The sequence below is a fragment of the Oncorhynchus keta genome, chromosome 20 (genome assembly GCF_023373465.1).
Source record: "Oncorhynchus keta strain PuntledgeMale-10-30-2019 chromosome 20, Oket_V2, whole genome shotgun sequence".
NCBI lineage: Eukaryota > Metazoa > Chordata > Actinopteri > Salmoniformes > Salmonidae > Oncorhynchus > Oncorhynchus keta.
The window spans coordinates 4,250,140-4,267,691 of NC_068440.1; the positions used below are offsets into that span (position 1 = coordinate 4,250,140).

Sequence of the window (17,552 nt, forward strand, 5' to 3'; positions counted from 1 at the left end):
GCCGTTCGGGCATCACTCATTCATATATTTGTATGTACATATTCGTATCCATTCCTTTGTGTATAAGAGGTAGTTGTTGTGAAAGTGTTAAGTTAAATTACTTGTTAGATATTACCGCATGGTCGGAACTAGAAGCACAAGCATTTCGCTACACTCGCATTAACATCTGCTAACCATGTGTATGTGACAAATACATTTGATTTGAAGTAGATGTCCTAACCGACTTGCCAAAACTATAGTTTGTTAACAAGAAATTTGTGGAGTGGTTGAAAAACGAGTTTTAATGACTCCAACCTAAGTATATGTAAACTTCAGACTTCAACAGTAGCTGTAAGCCCAGTCTTATGACTAAGAGCCGTGTGGGTGCAACTGCAGAATGTGAAAGCCCTTCTACAGAAAGTCACATGTATGTAAACTTGCAGAAAGGAGTACATAGTGTTTGTTCTTTTGAATGCAGTTAGCACAAGCTTGATAGCCCGAGGGCTCAACCGTCTATCTTAATTCTGCACGGACAACTAATTACCTTTTACACACCATCTGCTGACTGCCACGTATACAGAAAGCGGTTGTATTTTCTCAATAAAGCAAGGACCCGACTATGTTTGTTAAGCTTTCAACTCTGAGCCATTATTGGTGATGGTTGATGGCTTCGTTTTTGTCAATCTTATAAAATTGTTGTTTGAAAGAGTCAGTCTCTCTCTTCCTATAGAATTGCTAACACAATTTGGCGACGAGGAGGGATGGCAACTCCGCTTGCTGATTGCTCCCGAGGAGACCGAGGGATGACGTATGTACGTCGTCCCCACAGTGACTGTACGCACATACCCCAACCAGAAGCAGTGGATAACAGACAACATTCGCACTGAGCTAAAAGGGTAGAGCCGCTGCTTTCAAGAAGCGGAACTCTAACCCAGAAGCTTATAAGAAATCCCACTATTCCCTCAGATGAACCATCAAACAGGCAAAGCGTCAATACAGGACTAAGATCGAATCGTACTACACCGGCTCCGATGCTCAATGGCTGTGGCAGGGCTTGCAAACTATTATAGACTACAAAGTGAAGCACAGCCGAGAGCTGCCCAGTGAGACGAGCCTACCAGACGAGCTAAATAACTTATATTCTTGCTTCGAGGCAAGTAACACTGAAACATGCATGAGAGCATCAGCTGTTCCGGACGACTATGTGATCACACTCTCCGCAGACGATGTATGACCTTTAAACAGGTCAACATTCACAAGGCCGCAGGGCCAGACGGATTATCAGGACGAGTATGTGCTGACCAACTGGCAAGTGTCTTCATTGACATTTTCAACCTGTCCCTGACAGAGTCTGTAATACCAACATGTTTCAAGCAGACCACCATAGTCCCTGTGCCCAAGAACACTAAGGTAACCTGCCTAAATAAATACCGACCCGTAGCACTCATGTCTGTAGCCGTGAAATGCTTTGAAAGGCTGGTCATGGCTCACATCAACACCATTATCCCAGAAACCCTAGACCCACTCCAATTTGCATACCACCCCAACAGATCCGCAGATTGCACTCCACACTGCCCTTTCACACCTCGACAAAAGGAACACCCTATGCAAAAATGCTATTCATTGACTACAGCTCAGCGTTCAACACCATAGTGCCTTCAAAGCTGATCACTAAGCTAAGGATACTGGTACTAAACACCTTCCTCTGCAACTGGATCCTGGACTTCCTGACAGGCCACCCCCGGGTGGGGAAGGTAGGCAACAACACATCCACCACGCTGATCCTCAACACAGGGGCCCCTCAGGGGTGCATACTCAGTCCCATCCTGTACTCCCTGTTCACTCATTAATGTTTGCTGATGACAACAGTGGTAGGCCTGATCACCGACAACGATGAGACAGCCTATAGGGAGGAGGTCAGAGACCTGGCTGGGTGGTGCCTGAATAACAAACTATCCCTCAACGAAACCAAGACGAAGGAGATGATTGTGGACTACAGGAAAAGGAGCAACGAGCACGTCTACATTCTCATCGGCGGGGATGTAGTGGAGCAGGTTGAGAGCTTCAAGTTCCTTGGCATCCACATCACCGACAAATTAACATGGTCCAAGCACATCAAGACAGTCGTGAAGAGGGCATGACAATGCCCATTAACCCTCAGGAGAAAAGGTTTGGCATGGGTTCTCAGATCCTCAAAATGTTTTACAACTGCACCACCGAGAGCATCCTGCCGGGTTGTATAACTGCATGGTATGGCAACTGCTCGGCCACGCAAGGCACTACAGAGGGTAGTGCGTATGGTCCAGCACATCACCAGGGCCAAGCTTCCTGCCATCCAGGATCTCTATACCAGGCGGTGTCAGAGGAAGGCCCTAAAAATTGTCAGACTCCAGCCACCCTAGTCATGGACTGTTCTCTCTGCTACCGCACAGCAAGAGGTACCGGAGCACCAAGCCTAGGTCCATGAGGCTTCTAAACAGCTTCTACCCCCAAGCCATGAGACTCCTGAACAGCTAATCAAATGGCTACCCAGATTATTTGAATTGCCCACTCCCCACCTTACTACGCTGCTGCTACTACTCTCTCTTGTTATCATTTTAATAACTCTACTTACGTTTTAATATTACCTCAATTACCTCGACACCGGTGTCCCCGAGATCGACTCTGTACCAGTACTCCCTGTATTGTTACCCCCTGCTATTGTTATTTACTGGTGATCTTTAATTTGTTGTTCTTATCTCATACTTTTTTGTTGATGGTATTTTCTAAAAACTGCATTGTTGGTTAAGGGCTTGTAAGTAAGCATTTCACTGTAAGGTCTACAGCTGTTGTATTCTGCGCATGCGACAAATAAAATGTGATTTGTGTAAGAGAAGCCAGGAGAGAGTCCTTATGAAAGCAATTCCAGAATAAGTTCCTGAGGTACTATAGCGATACCAGGACAAAGTCCTGAAGAAATATGACACGAGTTACCATCGTCAGGTGTAAATGTATGAGCTATGTGATTCCAGGACAGGGTCCTGAAGAAATATGCCATGGGTTATCATCGTCAGGTGCAAATGTATGAGCTATGTGATTCCAGGACAGGGTCCTGAAGAAATATGCCATGGGTTATCATCGTCAGGTGCAAATGTATGAGCTATGTGATTCCAGGACAAAGTCCTGAAGAAATATGCCATGGGTTACCATCGTCAGGTGTAAATGTATGAGCAATGTGATTCCAGGACAGGGTCCTGAAGAAATATGCCATGGGTTACCATCGTCAGGTGTAAATGTATGAGCTATGTGATTCCAGGACAAAGTCCTGAAGAAATATGCCATGGGTTACCATCGTCAGGTGTAAATGTATGAGCTATGTGATTCCAGGACAATGTCCTGAAGAAATTGGGTATAAAATTGGGTATAACAAAGTCCTGCCATTTGGGTATAACATTTTAAATAAAATAATGAAGAAATTATATTAATTCTATTTTATTATTTTATATTAAATTATATAAAAATATATTTTAGATTCATAAGAAAGGAAGATGGGTGGGTTCAGATTTCTAAACTTGAAATATGATTAATCATTAGTTATAATAGAGACATGAGAGGGGGCCATAGTCTAGGGTCTACACCAGAAGTTAATGGTTATCTGTAGGAGGAAGTATATGGTGGGTGCAATTAAGAGTGGAATGTGCTGAGTGTAGGGAAAACGATCACGTGGCAGGCACTGATAAGGGGAGAGAGCCATGGATTAGTGATGAAGGGGGTCGAGGTCAGGTCACATTAAGGGAGAAGGAACAGTTTATTGCCCGTATCACTTTGTGGAGTGTTGAGAGAAGGAAGAGATTCCACCCCAAAGTGGATTCCACCCCACTGCTCAAAAAAATAAAGGGAATACTAAAATAACACATCCTAGATCTGAATGAATGAAATATTATTGTTAAATACTTTTTTTCTTTACATAGTTGAATGTGCTGACAAAAATCACACAAAAATGATCAATGGAAATCAAATGTATCAACCCATGGAGGTCTGGATTTGGAGTCACACTCAAAATTAAAGTGGAAAACCACACTACAGGCTGATCCAACTTTGATGTAATGTCCTTAAAACAAGTCAAAATGAGGCTCAGTAGTGTGTGTGGCCTCCACGTGCCTGTATGACCTCCCTACAAACGCCTGGGCATGCTCCTGATGAGGTGGCGGATGGTCTCCTGAAGGATCTCCTCCCAGACCTGGACTAAAGCATCCGCCAACTCCTGGACAGTGTGGTGCAACGTGGCATTGGTGGATGGAGCGAGACATGATGTCCCAGATGTGCTCAATTGGATTCAGGTCTGGGGAACAGGTGGGCCAGTCCATAGCATCAATGCCTTCCTCTTGCAGGAACTGCTGACACACTTCAGCCACATGAGGTCAAGCATTGTCTTCCATTAGGAGGAACCCAGGGCCAACCGCACCAGCATCTGGTCTCACAAGGGGTCTGAGGATCTCATCTCGGTACCTAATGGCAGTCAGGCTACCTCTGGCGAGCACATGGAGGGCTGTGCGGCCCCCCAAAGAAATGCCACCCCACACCATGACTGACCCACCGCCAAACCGGTCATGCTGGAGGATTTTGCAGGCAGCAGTTCTCCACGGCGTCTCCAGACTGTCACGTGCTGAGAGTGAACCTGCTTTAATCTGTGAAGAGCACAGGGCGCCAGTGGCGAATTTGCCAATATTGGCGTTCTCTGGCAAATGCCAAACGTCCTGCACGGTGTTGGGCTCCACCCTCATGGAGTCTGTTTCTGACCGTTTGAGCAGACACATGCACATTTGTGGCCTGCTGGAGGTCATTTTACAGGGCTCTGGCAGTGCTCCTCCTCCTTGCACAAAGGCGGAGGTAGCGGTCCTGCTGCTGGGTTGTTGCCCTCCTATGGCCTCCTCCACGTCTCCTGATGTACTGGCCTGTCTCCTGGTAGCGCCTCCATGCACTGGACACTACGCTGACAGACACAGCAAACCTTCTTGCCACAGCTCGCATTGATGTGCCATCCTGGATGAGCTGTACTACCTGAGCCACTTGTGTGGGTTGTAGACTCCGTCTCATGCTACCACTAGAGTGAAAGCACCGCCAGCATTCAAAAGTGACCAAAACATCAGCCAGGAAGCATAGGAACTGAGAAGTAGTCTGTGGTCACCACCTGCAGAACCACTCCTTTATTGGGGGTGTCTTGCTAATTGCCTATAATTTCCACCTGTTGTCTATTCCATTTGCACAACAGCATGTTAAATGTATTGTCAATCAGTGTTGCTTCCTAAGTGGACAGTTTGATTTCACAGAAGTGTGATTGACTTGGAGTTACATTGTGTTGTTTAAGTGTTCCCTTTATTTTTTTTGAGCAGTGTATATACCACCACTGGTGGAACCATGCCTTTGTCTGTTCAGCTTTTCGATCCTTCGGGGTGAATAAACTTGGTTTAAGCTTTCATAGTGTCCGTTGAGTTCTTACTCTGATATTTAGAACCGAACACTAATTAAACACTGTTGTTTGTGTTTGAGTGTGTGTGTATAGTGGAGTTTCACAATGGGAGCCAAGAGCAGCAAGGGAGAACCTTGCCTGACCGGTCATCTCACGGGGCCAGTGAAGGTCATGGCAGATAAATGGGGCAGGGACATTCTGGAATAGGTACCGCTCTGGCACAAAGTAGCAGATTTTCTCTTAAAAAAAGGTACATTGAGTGAAATTTTATTAGCAGAATGTAGAAATAACTTTTTGAAGTTTGAGGAAACCAAGAAAGCCTAGAAATGTCTAATAGATTGCCGTATGTTTAGAAAGTGGGAGAGGGAAGCCAAAAGACAGACAGGAAAGTTAAATGAATAATGCTGAAAGAAAGTAACAAGAAACACACGGAGGAAGATAACAAAATAAGGAGAAACACAGATGATGATGACTTTCCACCCCCTATTATAACCCTGTATCCACTTCACCAGCACCAGCCCTGGTTGTCCGACAGCAGCTCTCTCAGCCGTCTGTCCACCACCGTAGCTCTACCAGCAGACCACTTGGAGGAGCAGAAATCTGTTCTGTGCACCGCCCACATTGAGCCCGGTCTCTGGTGTTGATGGACTCTGGGAACTTAGTCCACCATCGACGCCGACCCCTACGTGTAAGTTCCTTACCCTCAACGGTCACGACCAGAACAGGTTAAAGGGGGGGGGGGCCCGAACACAACCTTTCTCCAGGCACCTCTGGTAACGTTCTCTAATTCACAACTGCGATCTGTGGACGGTGAAGAGGGCCATGTCGAATGGCACCCTCTCGTTGACATCCAAAAGACTTGGACGAAATGAAGAAGGACATTGCTAAAGAACTTACAAATCTTACAAAGGACACTGGTGATTTTACCACACAGCTACTTAAGTTGGCCGTACAGCTGAGATCACACACATTTGCCGTGTCAAGATGAAGTTGCGATGGGCAGACGTTGAGGGAGGCTTTGATGAAAACTACCAATGGGAAGAGGGTGGAGCGTATCAGACCCAACTGGTTACACTGTGTGATCAAATAAAATAAACATTACCCACCCATGACTGATTGGGCAGCTATCCATAGTTGCACGCAGAAAGCTAACACTACAGACATGGGCTGAAAACCTGCTACTGAAAGCATAGCGGGCTCAAACCAATGACTGATGGCCGCCGCAATGACTATGACAGCCTCTTTAAATCTGCCCTAATGAATGGAATTTTGCCAGCCCTTAGTAAACAGGTTAAAATGACCTGCATTGGCTGGGAAACAGTCTACAAGCAGTTATTGAACACTGCAAACATGCTGAGAGGCAGCAACTGTCTCAAGAAGACAAGACAAAACAGAGAATAGAAAAAGGAGGAAGTTACAAGCTGCACAGTTGGCTTTTTAATCAAGGACAGGGCCAGCAGAGGCAGGCTCAGCGAAGACCTCAAAATGATGGACAGAGGGGAAGAGGAACAGGTAGATGAAGAGGGGGAGTCAGTGCTAACGGGTGGGCCAGACAAGAGCAACAACAGGAAATGAGCTTGTTACAACTGCGGAAAGGAGGGACATTTCGCCAGAACATCGGGGCAGTGGGATGGGGAGGGGGCGTAGGAAAACTGGACCTCCACCGAAAACAACGCTTTACAACCCACATATGGACTGACGCAAGATCGAGCCAGCTGACACCCGTAGACAGCATTTAAAGATTTTTTTAAAAACCCCGTGAGGAGCCAATGGTTTGTCCCTTCGTCAGTGGTGAGCCAATCACATTTCTAGAAGATACTCTCTCTGCAATGTCTGTCATAGATTTGGAATTGATGTCCAAACCTCCCACCACTATAGGAGCCTCGGGAGCGACTCTGAAAGAGTTAATAACACATGCATTTACCATCAATACATTTTTGGGGGAATGTTGTCCTGTAATTTTGTCAGGAAGCGATCCTCTCTGTAAATTGGAAATTCATATTCTTTGTGAAGGAAAAGGCCTCCCTGTTGTACAGCCTCAGGTCACCTCATGATGTTGTCCGACATGGTCTGAACATGAGTATTCATGAGTATCCATGGGATATTCATGGGTCACACTATGACCCCACTGATTACATTTTATCAACTGCTTGCAGTTGTTGGAAACAGAAGGTAGTTTTATGTCACAGACTGGCTTACATTGCACCGCACATTTCTCACTATTGACAAGAGATTTAGATTATAAACAAAGTTGGCTGACCGGGACCATATCCAAGAGAGCTTACTTTGCAGTGATATGTATAGTGGGCCCCAATTTTATGCTTTAAGTGTTAAATTGACTACAGAACAGGCTTTGTTGTATGTATTTATCTATCGGTAGCTAAAAACAGATGTTGCTGCTTGGGAGGATATTGGTATTTGGTTGAAGTCTGTCTTGCAGGGATGGGTCTAAATTCTCCCCCAGCATTCATACTTCCTGTGTTCCATGGCTGTACATGTTCAATGAGATGTACATGGCCTTGATAGCACTAAACAGATGATTTGGTTGAACCGGCTTACTGTCACACCTAAGGGCCCACACAGACCAAGCTGAACTCAGTATCCCCTAAGTGAGGAAGCTATCAAGGGGATTACCCCTGTTCATGCTTCATTGGTAGAAAGAGGAGCTATTGTGCCTTGTCCAGGCTCTCCCTGTAATACTGCCATTCTTTCTGTATGAAAAGCCTCAGGTAATTGGCGTTTTGTTCAAGATCTCAGACCTGTTAACGTTGCAGTTTATGCAATGACTCCTGCTGTGCCAAACCCCATTACGATTCTATCTTCTGTGCGGCAAAATGGTTTTCAGTTGTTGATTTGGCTAATGCTTTTTTATAGCATTCCCGTCGCACCAGAATCACAGTTCTGGTTCGTGTTTAAGATTTTAAACAAGTGTTTGACTTGGACCGTCTGCCACCAAGGATACTCAGAATCTCCGGTGGTATTTTCTGCTGCTTTGGCACAAAATGAATACAGTATGTCGACCTGTTACTGTGTTCTGAACAAGCATGTGAAATCAACACATCAACGCTCTGTTAGTGTTTCTTGCTGAAAATGGCAGAGAGAGGTCAGGGTGGGGTTTACAGACCTGCTCCACAATGCCAGCACAATCGTGGGGTTACCCATTATCATCAGTTGGCAAATATTTTTAAAACCATTACTTTCAGACTTTTACTCAAGTAGTATTTTACAGGGTGACTTTCACTTTTACTTGAGTAAAAGTAAAGATACCTTAATAGAAAATGACTCAGTATGACAACGTTGTACTTTTTCCACCACTGCCTACGCAGGTACGACTGACTGCTATAGATACTTAAGAGTGCAAAACTGCCATCACATCTGTCAGCTCAGGGCTGCAGAATTATTTTCACTGACTCGGGTGTGCATTCTAGCTAAGGATAAAACTGTTACCATTCATACTGATAGCAGATACGCGTTCGGGGTGGTGCACGATTTTGGAACATTGTGGCTGCATCGTGGGTTCCTTACATCATCTGGTAAGACCGATTGCGAAACTATATGAAAAACTGTCTCTAAAAGGGAATGCTATGGCTGCCATGGCTGCAAAGGCAGCTGCCGTGTTGATTGTTTCCCCCACTCTCCAAATGGTTTCACTTCCTGTTTCTGCAGCAAATATGTTTTAATTACATGATGTTTCTGATCTGCAATCAGGTGCAGAGCCTGGGGAGGTGAGACAGTGGAGGAAGAAGTGTTCCTTTGACAGCCTTCCCATTTTAACCAGATCTTGCTTCCCCTATGTGGCTAAGTTGACACATGGCCAAGATCATGTGTCAAAAGGGGAGTAGTAGAAATTGTACATCATTTTTTGGTTTCCTCCTGGATTTTGTGCTAAGTGTTTGATTTGTATGACTAAAAACACAGGCAAAGGCTGCCTATGGCAACTCACCCAAGGCCCGCAGACCCTTTTGAGCACATAATGATGGACTTCGTTGCGCTTACTCCATGCCAGGGGTATACGTACTGCCTGGTTGATGCCTTCTCCAAATGGGTAGAAGCATTTATTTGTAAGCATGCCACAGCAATGGCTGTAGCAAAGAACCTACTAAGGGAAATCATCCCTAAGTGAGGTCTGCCGTCCAAATTAACAGCTCTCATTTTGTAAATAGTGTTATTCCGAACATCTCTGAAAGTTTGCAGATTGACCTGTAAATACATTGTGGTTATCATCCATCCAGTGGTGATCTCATAGAGAGAGCCAACCAAACACTGAAAATTAAATTGATTAAACTGATGACTGAGACCGGATTGCTATGGGTAACAGTAATGCCTCTGGCTCTGATGTACATGTCTGGCTGGACAAGCGCATCGTACCACTGGTTTAGCACCTCATGAAATACTCACAGGAAGGGTGAGGAACCCTAACCCACAATATTGCTTAACAGGTTGACATTGATGGGTTGCAAGGGTCAAATGGTAAGTTACTGTGCTACACTTAACAATGTTCTGAAGTCTAGTTTTCCCAGGGTAGCACTTATTTGTTTTTCGTTTGCCTCGATGTGTGGTATGGATGGGGGTGGGGCTAGGTCTACATAAAGGGTGCACATTTTTAAACAATTCACAAAAAGCTCTGACGAAGGCCGTGAGGCCGATACGTAAGCTTATTAAATATCAGTGATACTATCAAGAGCAGTGTGCAGTTTCCTTTTTCCTTTATATTTTTCCCAGGGTGAAAGTGGCTTTACCTGAATCAAAGGAAGGACCACTCCACAAACTTCAAACAGGCAATTGGGTGGTCATCAAGGACCTCCGTAGAAAGACCTGGCACCAACAGCGCTGGAATTGTCCATTCCAAGTGCTTCTGACAACCCAGACAGAGGTGAAAGTTGCCGAGAGGTCTATGTGGGTTCAGGCAAACCACTGTAGGAAGGTGCCCCACAACCCAGACGAGGATGTACTAGCTGATGTCCCGTAGTAGGCAACCCCAGATGCCATGGGAGAACCAGGACCGGACTCTACGCATCATGTTTGTTGCTTTCGTGGTCAGTCTTCGCATTGCAGCTGCTGTATGGGTATGTTGCTAGCACGAGGTTGGAGTGTGCCAAATGATAGGTGACCATTGCTGTACATTCATACCCTAGAAGGCCAGAATCCCAGTTCGCCTCTTCACTGTCGACGTTGAGACTGGTGTTTTGCGGGTACAATTTAATGAAGCTGCCAGTTTAGGACTTGTGAGCCATCTGTTTCTCAAACTAGACACTAATGTCATTGTCCTCTTGGTCATTTGTACACCGGGGCCTCCCACTCCTTTTTCTATTCTGGTTTGAGCCAGTTCGCGCTGTTCTGTGAAGGGAGTAGTACACAGCGTTTTACGAGATAATCAGTTTATTGCCAATTTCTCACATGTAATAACCTTCATTTTCTCAGAACAAGAACAAAATGATGAGTTTCAGAAGAATGTTATTTGTTTCTGGCCATTTTGAGCCAGTAATCGAACCCACAAATGCTGATGCTCCAGATACTCAACTATTCAGACCCGTTGTTTTCTAATGATCAATTAGCCTTTTAAAATGATAAAATTGGATTAGCTAACGTGACGTGCCATTGGAACACAGGAGTGATGTTGCTGATAATGGGCCTCCATATGCCTATGTAGACATTCCATAAAAATCTGCTGTTTCCAGCTACAATAGTCATACAATAGTCATTTACAACATTAATGTTTACACTGATGTTATTTTCAATGGACAAAAACTGTGTTTTTCTTTAAAACAAGGACATTTCTAAGTGACCCCAAACTTTTGAACAGTAGTGTACATAAGTATTCAAACCCTTTGTTGTGAGACTCAAAATTGACCTCCGGTGCATCCTGTTTCCATTGATCATCAACTTGCAGTCCACCTGTGGTAAATTCAATTGATTGGACATGATTTGAAAAGGCACACACCTGTCTATATAAAAAGGTCCCAAAGTTGATAGTGCACGTCAGAAGAAAAACCAAGTCAGGAGGTCGAAGGAATTTCCGTAGAGCTCCGAGACAGGATTGTTTCTAGGCACAGATCTGGGGAAGGGTACCAAAACATTTCTGCAGCATTGAAGGTCCCCAGGAACACAGTGGCCTCCATCATTCTTAAATGGAAAAGTTTGGAAGCACCAAGACTCTTCCTAGAAATGGTCGCCCGGCAAAACTGAGCAATCGGGGTAGAAGGGCATTGGTCAAGTCTCTGACCTTGAAATAAGATTCTCTGGTCTGATGAAACCAAGACTGAACTCTATGGCCTGAATGCCAAGCTTCACGTCTGGAGGAAACCTGGCACCATCCCACCGGAGAAAGAGGGTGGTGGCAGCATCCATGTGGTGGGGATGTTTTTCAATAGCAGGGACTGGGAGACTAGTCAGGATCAAGGGAAAGATAAACAGAGCAAAGTACAGAGAGATCCTTGTTGAAAACCTGATCCAGAGTGCTCAGGACCTCAGACTGGGGCAAAGGTTCACCTTCCAACAGGAAAACGACCCTAAGCACACAGCCAAGACAACGCAGGAGTGGCTTGAATGCCCTTGAATGACCCAGCAAGAGCCCGAACTTGAACCCCATCAAACATCTCTGGAGAGACCTGAAAATAAATGTGCAGCGACGCTCCCCAACCAACCTGACAGAGATAGAGAGGATATGCAGAGAACGATGGGATAAATTCCAAAATACAGGTGTGCCAAGCTTGCAGTCAGTAGAAAGGCCTCTTTAGTGTCCTAAGTTTTCATAACTAACCTTAATTGCCTACCATCTGTAAGCGATTAGTGTCTTAACAACCGTTCCACAGGTGCATGTTCATTAATTGTTTCTGGTTTATTGAACAAGCATGGGAAACAGTGTTTAAACCCTTTACAGTGAAGATCTGTGAAGTTATTTGGATTTTTACGAATTATCTTTGAAAGACAGGATCCTGAAAAAGGGACGTTTATTTTTTTGTTTATATCTCAATTGCAAAAGGTACTGTCCTTGGCTTGATAAAAACAACATTTTGGGCAGTATTTTGTTTAGAAAACATAAGGAACATTATTTTTTGAATCCAGTGTGCCTTATGGCTATTAGCTGGACCAAAATGTTTCCATTTGGGATAGTGATATCCGCACATTCTATATGTCCTCTTCAGGTTGGGATGAGGAGCAGAGCAGCACAGATGATCTCCCTGACTGTCCCTAAGAAGTCAGCAACATACTTCCGTGGACGCTAACACTATCTGCGGGGACGTTTTGTGCCTCTTGCCACGGATAAGAAGTACCAGCTCAACCTACCTCAGTACCCCAATACTGACTGTTTGTACCAGCTGCATGTGGTGCCCAGTGATATACAGTAGTGGGAAAAAAACACTACTCATCGTGAAAAGTGATTAAAGTAACACTCCCATTTACCCTCCACTCAACCACTGGTGCCAACTGTTTAGAAAGGGCTGGGTATGTACACTTGGTTTTGAGAGGTTATCAACATCAGTGGATCTATTATGAATTTGGTGAGATGTTTACAATGGCAAGATAAAGTATGTGAACCCATTGCAATTAACAGGATTTCTGTATAAACTGATCATAAAATTGATCTGATCTTCATCTAAGTCACAACAATAGACAAACAGTCTGCTTAAACTAATAACACACAAATTATTATATGCTTTCATGTCTTTATTGAACACACCGTGGGAGCGTTACTTTACTCACAGTGCAGGGTTGGAAAAGTATGTGAACCCTTGGATTTAATAACTGGTTGACCCTCCTTTGGCAGCAATAACCTCAACCAAACATTTTCTGTAGTGGCGGATCAGATCTGCACAATGGTCAGGAGGAATTTTGGACCATTCCTCTTTACAAAACTGTTTCAATTCAACAATATTCTTGGGATGTCTGGTGTGAACAGCTCTCTTGAGGTCATGCCACAGCATCTAATCGGTTTGAGGTCAGGACTCTGACTGGGCCACTCCAGAAGGTGCATTATCTTCTGTTGAAGCCATTCGGTTATTGATTTTCTTCTGTGTTTTGGGTCGTTGTTCTGTTGCGTCACACAACTTCTGTTGAGCTTCAATTGGCGGACAGATAGCCTATCATTCTCCTGCAAAATGTCTTGATAAATTAATTCCCAACTTTTTCCTGTCGATGACAGCAAGCTGTCCAGCCCTGAGGCAGCAAACCAGCCCAAACCATGATCCTCCCTCCACCATAGTTTACAGTTGGGATGAGGTTGACATTTGTGTGCTTTGCTTTTTTTCTCCTCAACACAGTGTTGTGTGTTCCTTTCAAACAACTCAACTGTAGTTTCATCTGTACACAGAATATTTTGCTAGTGGCACTGTGGAACATCCAGGTGTACGTTTGCAAACTTCAGATGGAAGAAGCCACTGCTGTCCTCCTGTGAACACTTGAGTGGGTTGTGTCACTGATGTGATCTTCCTGTCTGGTTTGGCGCCCCCCCCTTGGGTTGTGCCGTGGCGGAGATCTTTGTGGGCTATACTTGTGGGCCACAGTGTGTCCTGACCCCTCCTTTCTCAGCCTCCAGTATTTATGCTGCAGTAGTTTATGTGTCGGGGGGCTAGGGTCAGTTTGTTATATCTGGAGTACTTCTCCTGTCCTATCCGGTGTCCTGTGTGAATTTAAGTATGCTCTCTCTAATTCTCTCTTTTTTTCTCTCTCTGAGGACCTGAGGCCTAGGACCATGCCTCAGGACTACCTGACATGATGACTCCTTGCTGTCCCCAGTCCACCTGGCCATGCTGCTGCTCCAGTTTCAACTGTTCTGCCTGTGATTATTATTATTTGACCATGCTGGTCATTTATGAACATTTGAACATCTTGGCCATGTTCTGTTATAATCTCCACCCAGCACAGCCAGAAGAGGACTGGCCACCCCACATAGCCTGGTTCCTCTCTAGGTTTCTTCCTAGGTTTTGGCCTTTCTAGGGAGTTTTTCCTAGCCCCCGTGCTTCTACACCTGCATTGCTTGCCGTTTGGGGTTTTAGTCTGGGTTTCTGTACGGCACTTTCAGATATCAGCTGATGTACGAAGCATAAATAGCATAAATACTGGAGGCTGAGACAGGAGGGGTCAGGAGACACTGTTGCCCCACCCGAGGACACCCCCGGACAGGGCCAAACAGGAAGGATATAACCCGACCCACTTTGCCAAAGCACAGCCCCCACACCACGAGAGGGATATCTTCAACCACTAACTTAACATCAATAAAGACAATATATTCAATATAGACCAAATAAAATACAGTAATGTGTGTGTTATTACATTTAAAACACACTGTTTGTCTGTTGTTGTGACTTAGATGAAGACCAGATCAAATTTGATGACCAATTTATACAGAAATCCAGGCAATTCCAAAGGGTTCACATACTTTCCAGCCCATGTATTTTGGAATCTTCAAAGTAGCCAACCTTTGTCTTGACAGCTTTGCACACTCTTGACATTCTCTTAACCAGCTTCACCTGGAATGCTTTTCCAACAGTCTTGAAGGAGTTGCCACATATGTAGAGCACTTGTTGGCTGCTTTTCCTTCACTCTGTCGGTCCAACTCATCCCAAACCATCTCAATTGGGTTGAGGTCGGGTGATTGTGGAGGCCAGGTCATCTGATGCAGCAATCCATCACTATCCTTGGTCAAATAGCCCTTACACAGCCCAGAGGTGTGTTTTGGGTCATTGTCCTGTTGAAAAACAAATGACAGTGGGACTAAGCACAAACAAGATGGATGGTGTATCTTCGCAGAATACTGTGGTAGCCATGCTGGTGAAGTGTACCTTGAATTCCAAATAAATCACAGCAAAGCACCCCCACACCATCACACTCCTCCATGCTTCACAGTGCGAACCACACATAAGGAGATCATCTGTTCACCTGCTTTGCGTCGGACATTGACACGGAGGATAGAACCAAAAATGTCAAATTTTGACTCGACCAAATGACAGATTTCCACCAGTCTAATGTCAAATGGTTGTGTTTCTGGCCCAAACTATTCTCTTCTTCTTATTGGTGTCCTTTGTTTCTTTGCAGAACTTCCACCATGAAGGCCTGATTCACGCAGTCTCCTCTGAACAGTTGATGTTGAGATGCGTCTATTACCTGAACTCTGAAGCCTTTATTTGGGCTGAAATTTCTGAGGCTGGTAACTCTCTGCAGCAGAGGTAACTCTGGGTCTTCTTTTCCTGTGGCGGTCCTCATGAGAGCCAGTTTCATCATAGCCCTTGATGGTTTTTGTGAATGCACTTGAAGAAACCTTCAAAGTTCTTGAAACTTTCCTGATTGACTGACCTTCATGTCTTAAAGTAATTATGGACTGTCATTTCTGCTTATTTGAGCTGTTCTTGCCATAATATGGACTTGGTCTTTTACCATATAGGGCTATCTTCTGTATACCACCCCTACCTTGTCACAACACAATGGATTGTCTCAAACGCATTAAGAAGGAAAGAAATTTAAACAAACTAACAAGGCACATCTGTTAATTGAAATGCATTCCAGGTGACTACCTCATGAAGCTGCTTGAGAGAATGCCAAGAGTGAGTAAAGCTGATATCAAGGAAAAGGATGGCCACTTTGAAGAATCTCAACATCAACTGTTTGATGACACGTCACAACATCAACTGTTCAGAGGCGGCTGCGTGAATCAGGCCTTCATGGTTGAATTGCAGCAAAGAAACTCATAAAAGACACCAATAAGAAGAATAGACTTGCTTGGCCCAAGAAAGCAATGGACATTAGACCAGTGGAAATTTGTCCAAATGTAAGCTTTTTGGTTCTAACCACCATGTCTTTGTGAGACGCAGTGCAGGTGAACGGATGATCTCCGCATGTGTGGTTCCCACCGTGAAGCATGGAGGAGGAGGTGTGATGGTGTGGGGGTGCTTTGCTGGTGACAGTCTGATTTATTTGGAATTCAAGGTACACTTAACCAGCATGGCTACCACAGCATTCTGCAGCGATACGCCATCCATCTTGTTTGCACTTAGTGGGACTATAATTTGTTTTTCAACAGGACAATGACCCAACACACCTCCAGGCTGTGTAAGGGCTATTTGATCAAGGAGAGTGATGGAGTGCTGCATCAGATGACCTGGCCTCCACAATCACCCGACCTCAACCCAATTGAGATAGTTTGGGATGAGTTGGACCGACAGAGTGAAGGAAAAGCAGCCAACAAGTGCTCAGAATATGTGGGAACTCCCTCAAGACTGTTGGAAAACCATTCCAGGTGAAGCTTGTTGAGAGAATGCCAAGCTGTCATCAAAGCAAAGGGTGGCTACTTGAAACAGTGTCTGGGACCGTACCATAGACAGGGGTCTTCCCAGGTAGGATGACGATGATGAGCTGCAGGCCAGCGTAGGTGTTCTTCAGGTGCCTGAACATGGGCTCCACACTGTCTGATCCCTGGGCGTATTTACAGAAACATGGCTGGCCCTGGATGGGCATCCCAGCATCCTTAGAGATCTTACGCAGCTGGTCTGTGAAACCCCTGGAGAGACAGAGGGAAGAAGAGAGAGGATGAGAAGGAGAGAGAGAGAGAGAGAGAGAGAGACGAGGAGACCCAAAGAGACGATATGGATGGACACACAGACGAAGCGTGGCAGAAACCAACCCAAATAAATCATACTGTAAAAATATATAAAATGCAACATGTAAAATGTTGGTCCCATGTTTCATGCACATGAAATAGATGATCCCTGACATTTTCCATATGCACAAAAAAGCTTATTTCTCTTAAATTTTGTGCACAAATGTATTTCTCCTTCGCCAAGATAATCCATTCACTTGACAGGTGTGGCACATCAAGAAGCTGATTAAAACAGGCCACTCTAAAATGTGCAATTTTGTCAAACACAATGTCACAGATGTCTCAAGTCCTGAGGGAGCGTGTAATTGGCATGCTGACTGCAGGAATGTTCACCAGAGTTGTTGCCAGAGAATTGAATGTTCATTTATCTACCATAAGCTGCCTCCAATGTTGTTTTAGAGAATTTGGCAGTACGTCTAACCAGCCTCACAACCGCAGACCACCTGTAAACACGCAAGTCCAGGACCTCCACATCCAGCTTCTTTTCCTGCTGGATCGTCTGAGACCAGCCACCCAGACATCTGATGAAAC

At 44.8% G+C, this 17,552-nt stretch overlaps 1 protein-coding gene across 1 annotated transcript in view; it reads right to left on the reverse strand.

Moving 5' to 3' along the window:
• Positions 1-17,552, reverse strand: part of LOC118399179 (protein argonaute-3-like) — a 49,490-nt gene that overhangs the window by 8,454 nt on the left and 23,484 nt on the right. The window contains exon 12 of the mRNA XM_035795042.2: positions 16,738-16,922. Coding sequence (XP_035650935.1) covers positions 16,738-16,922 — 185 coding nt within the window. The remainder of the gene's footprint in view (positions 1-16,737; positions 16,923-17,552) is intronic.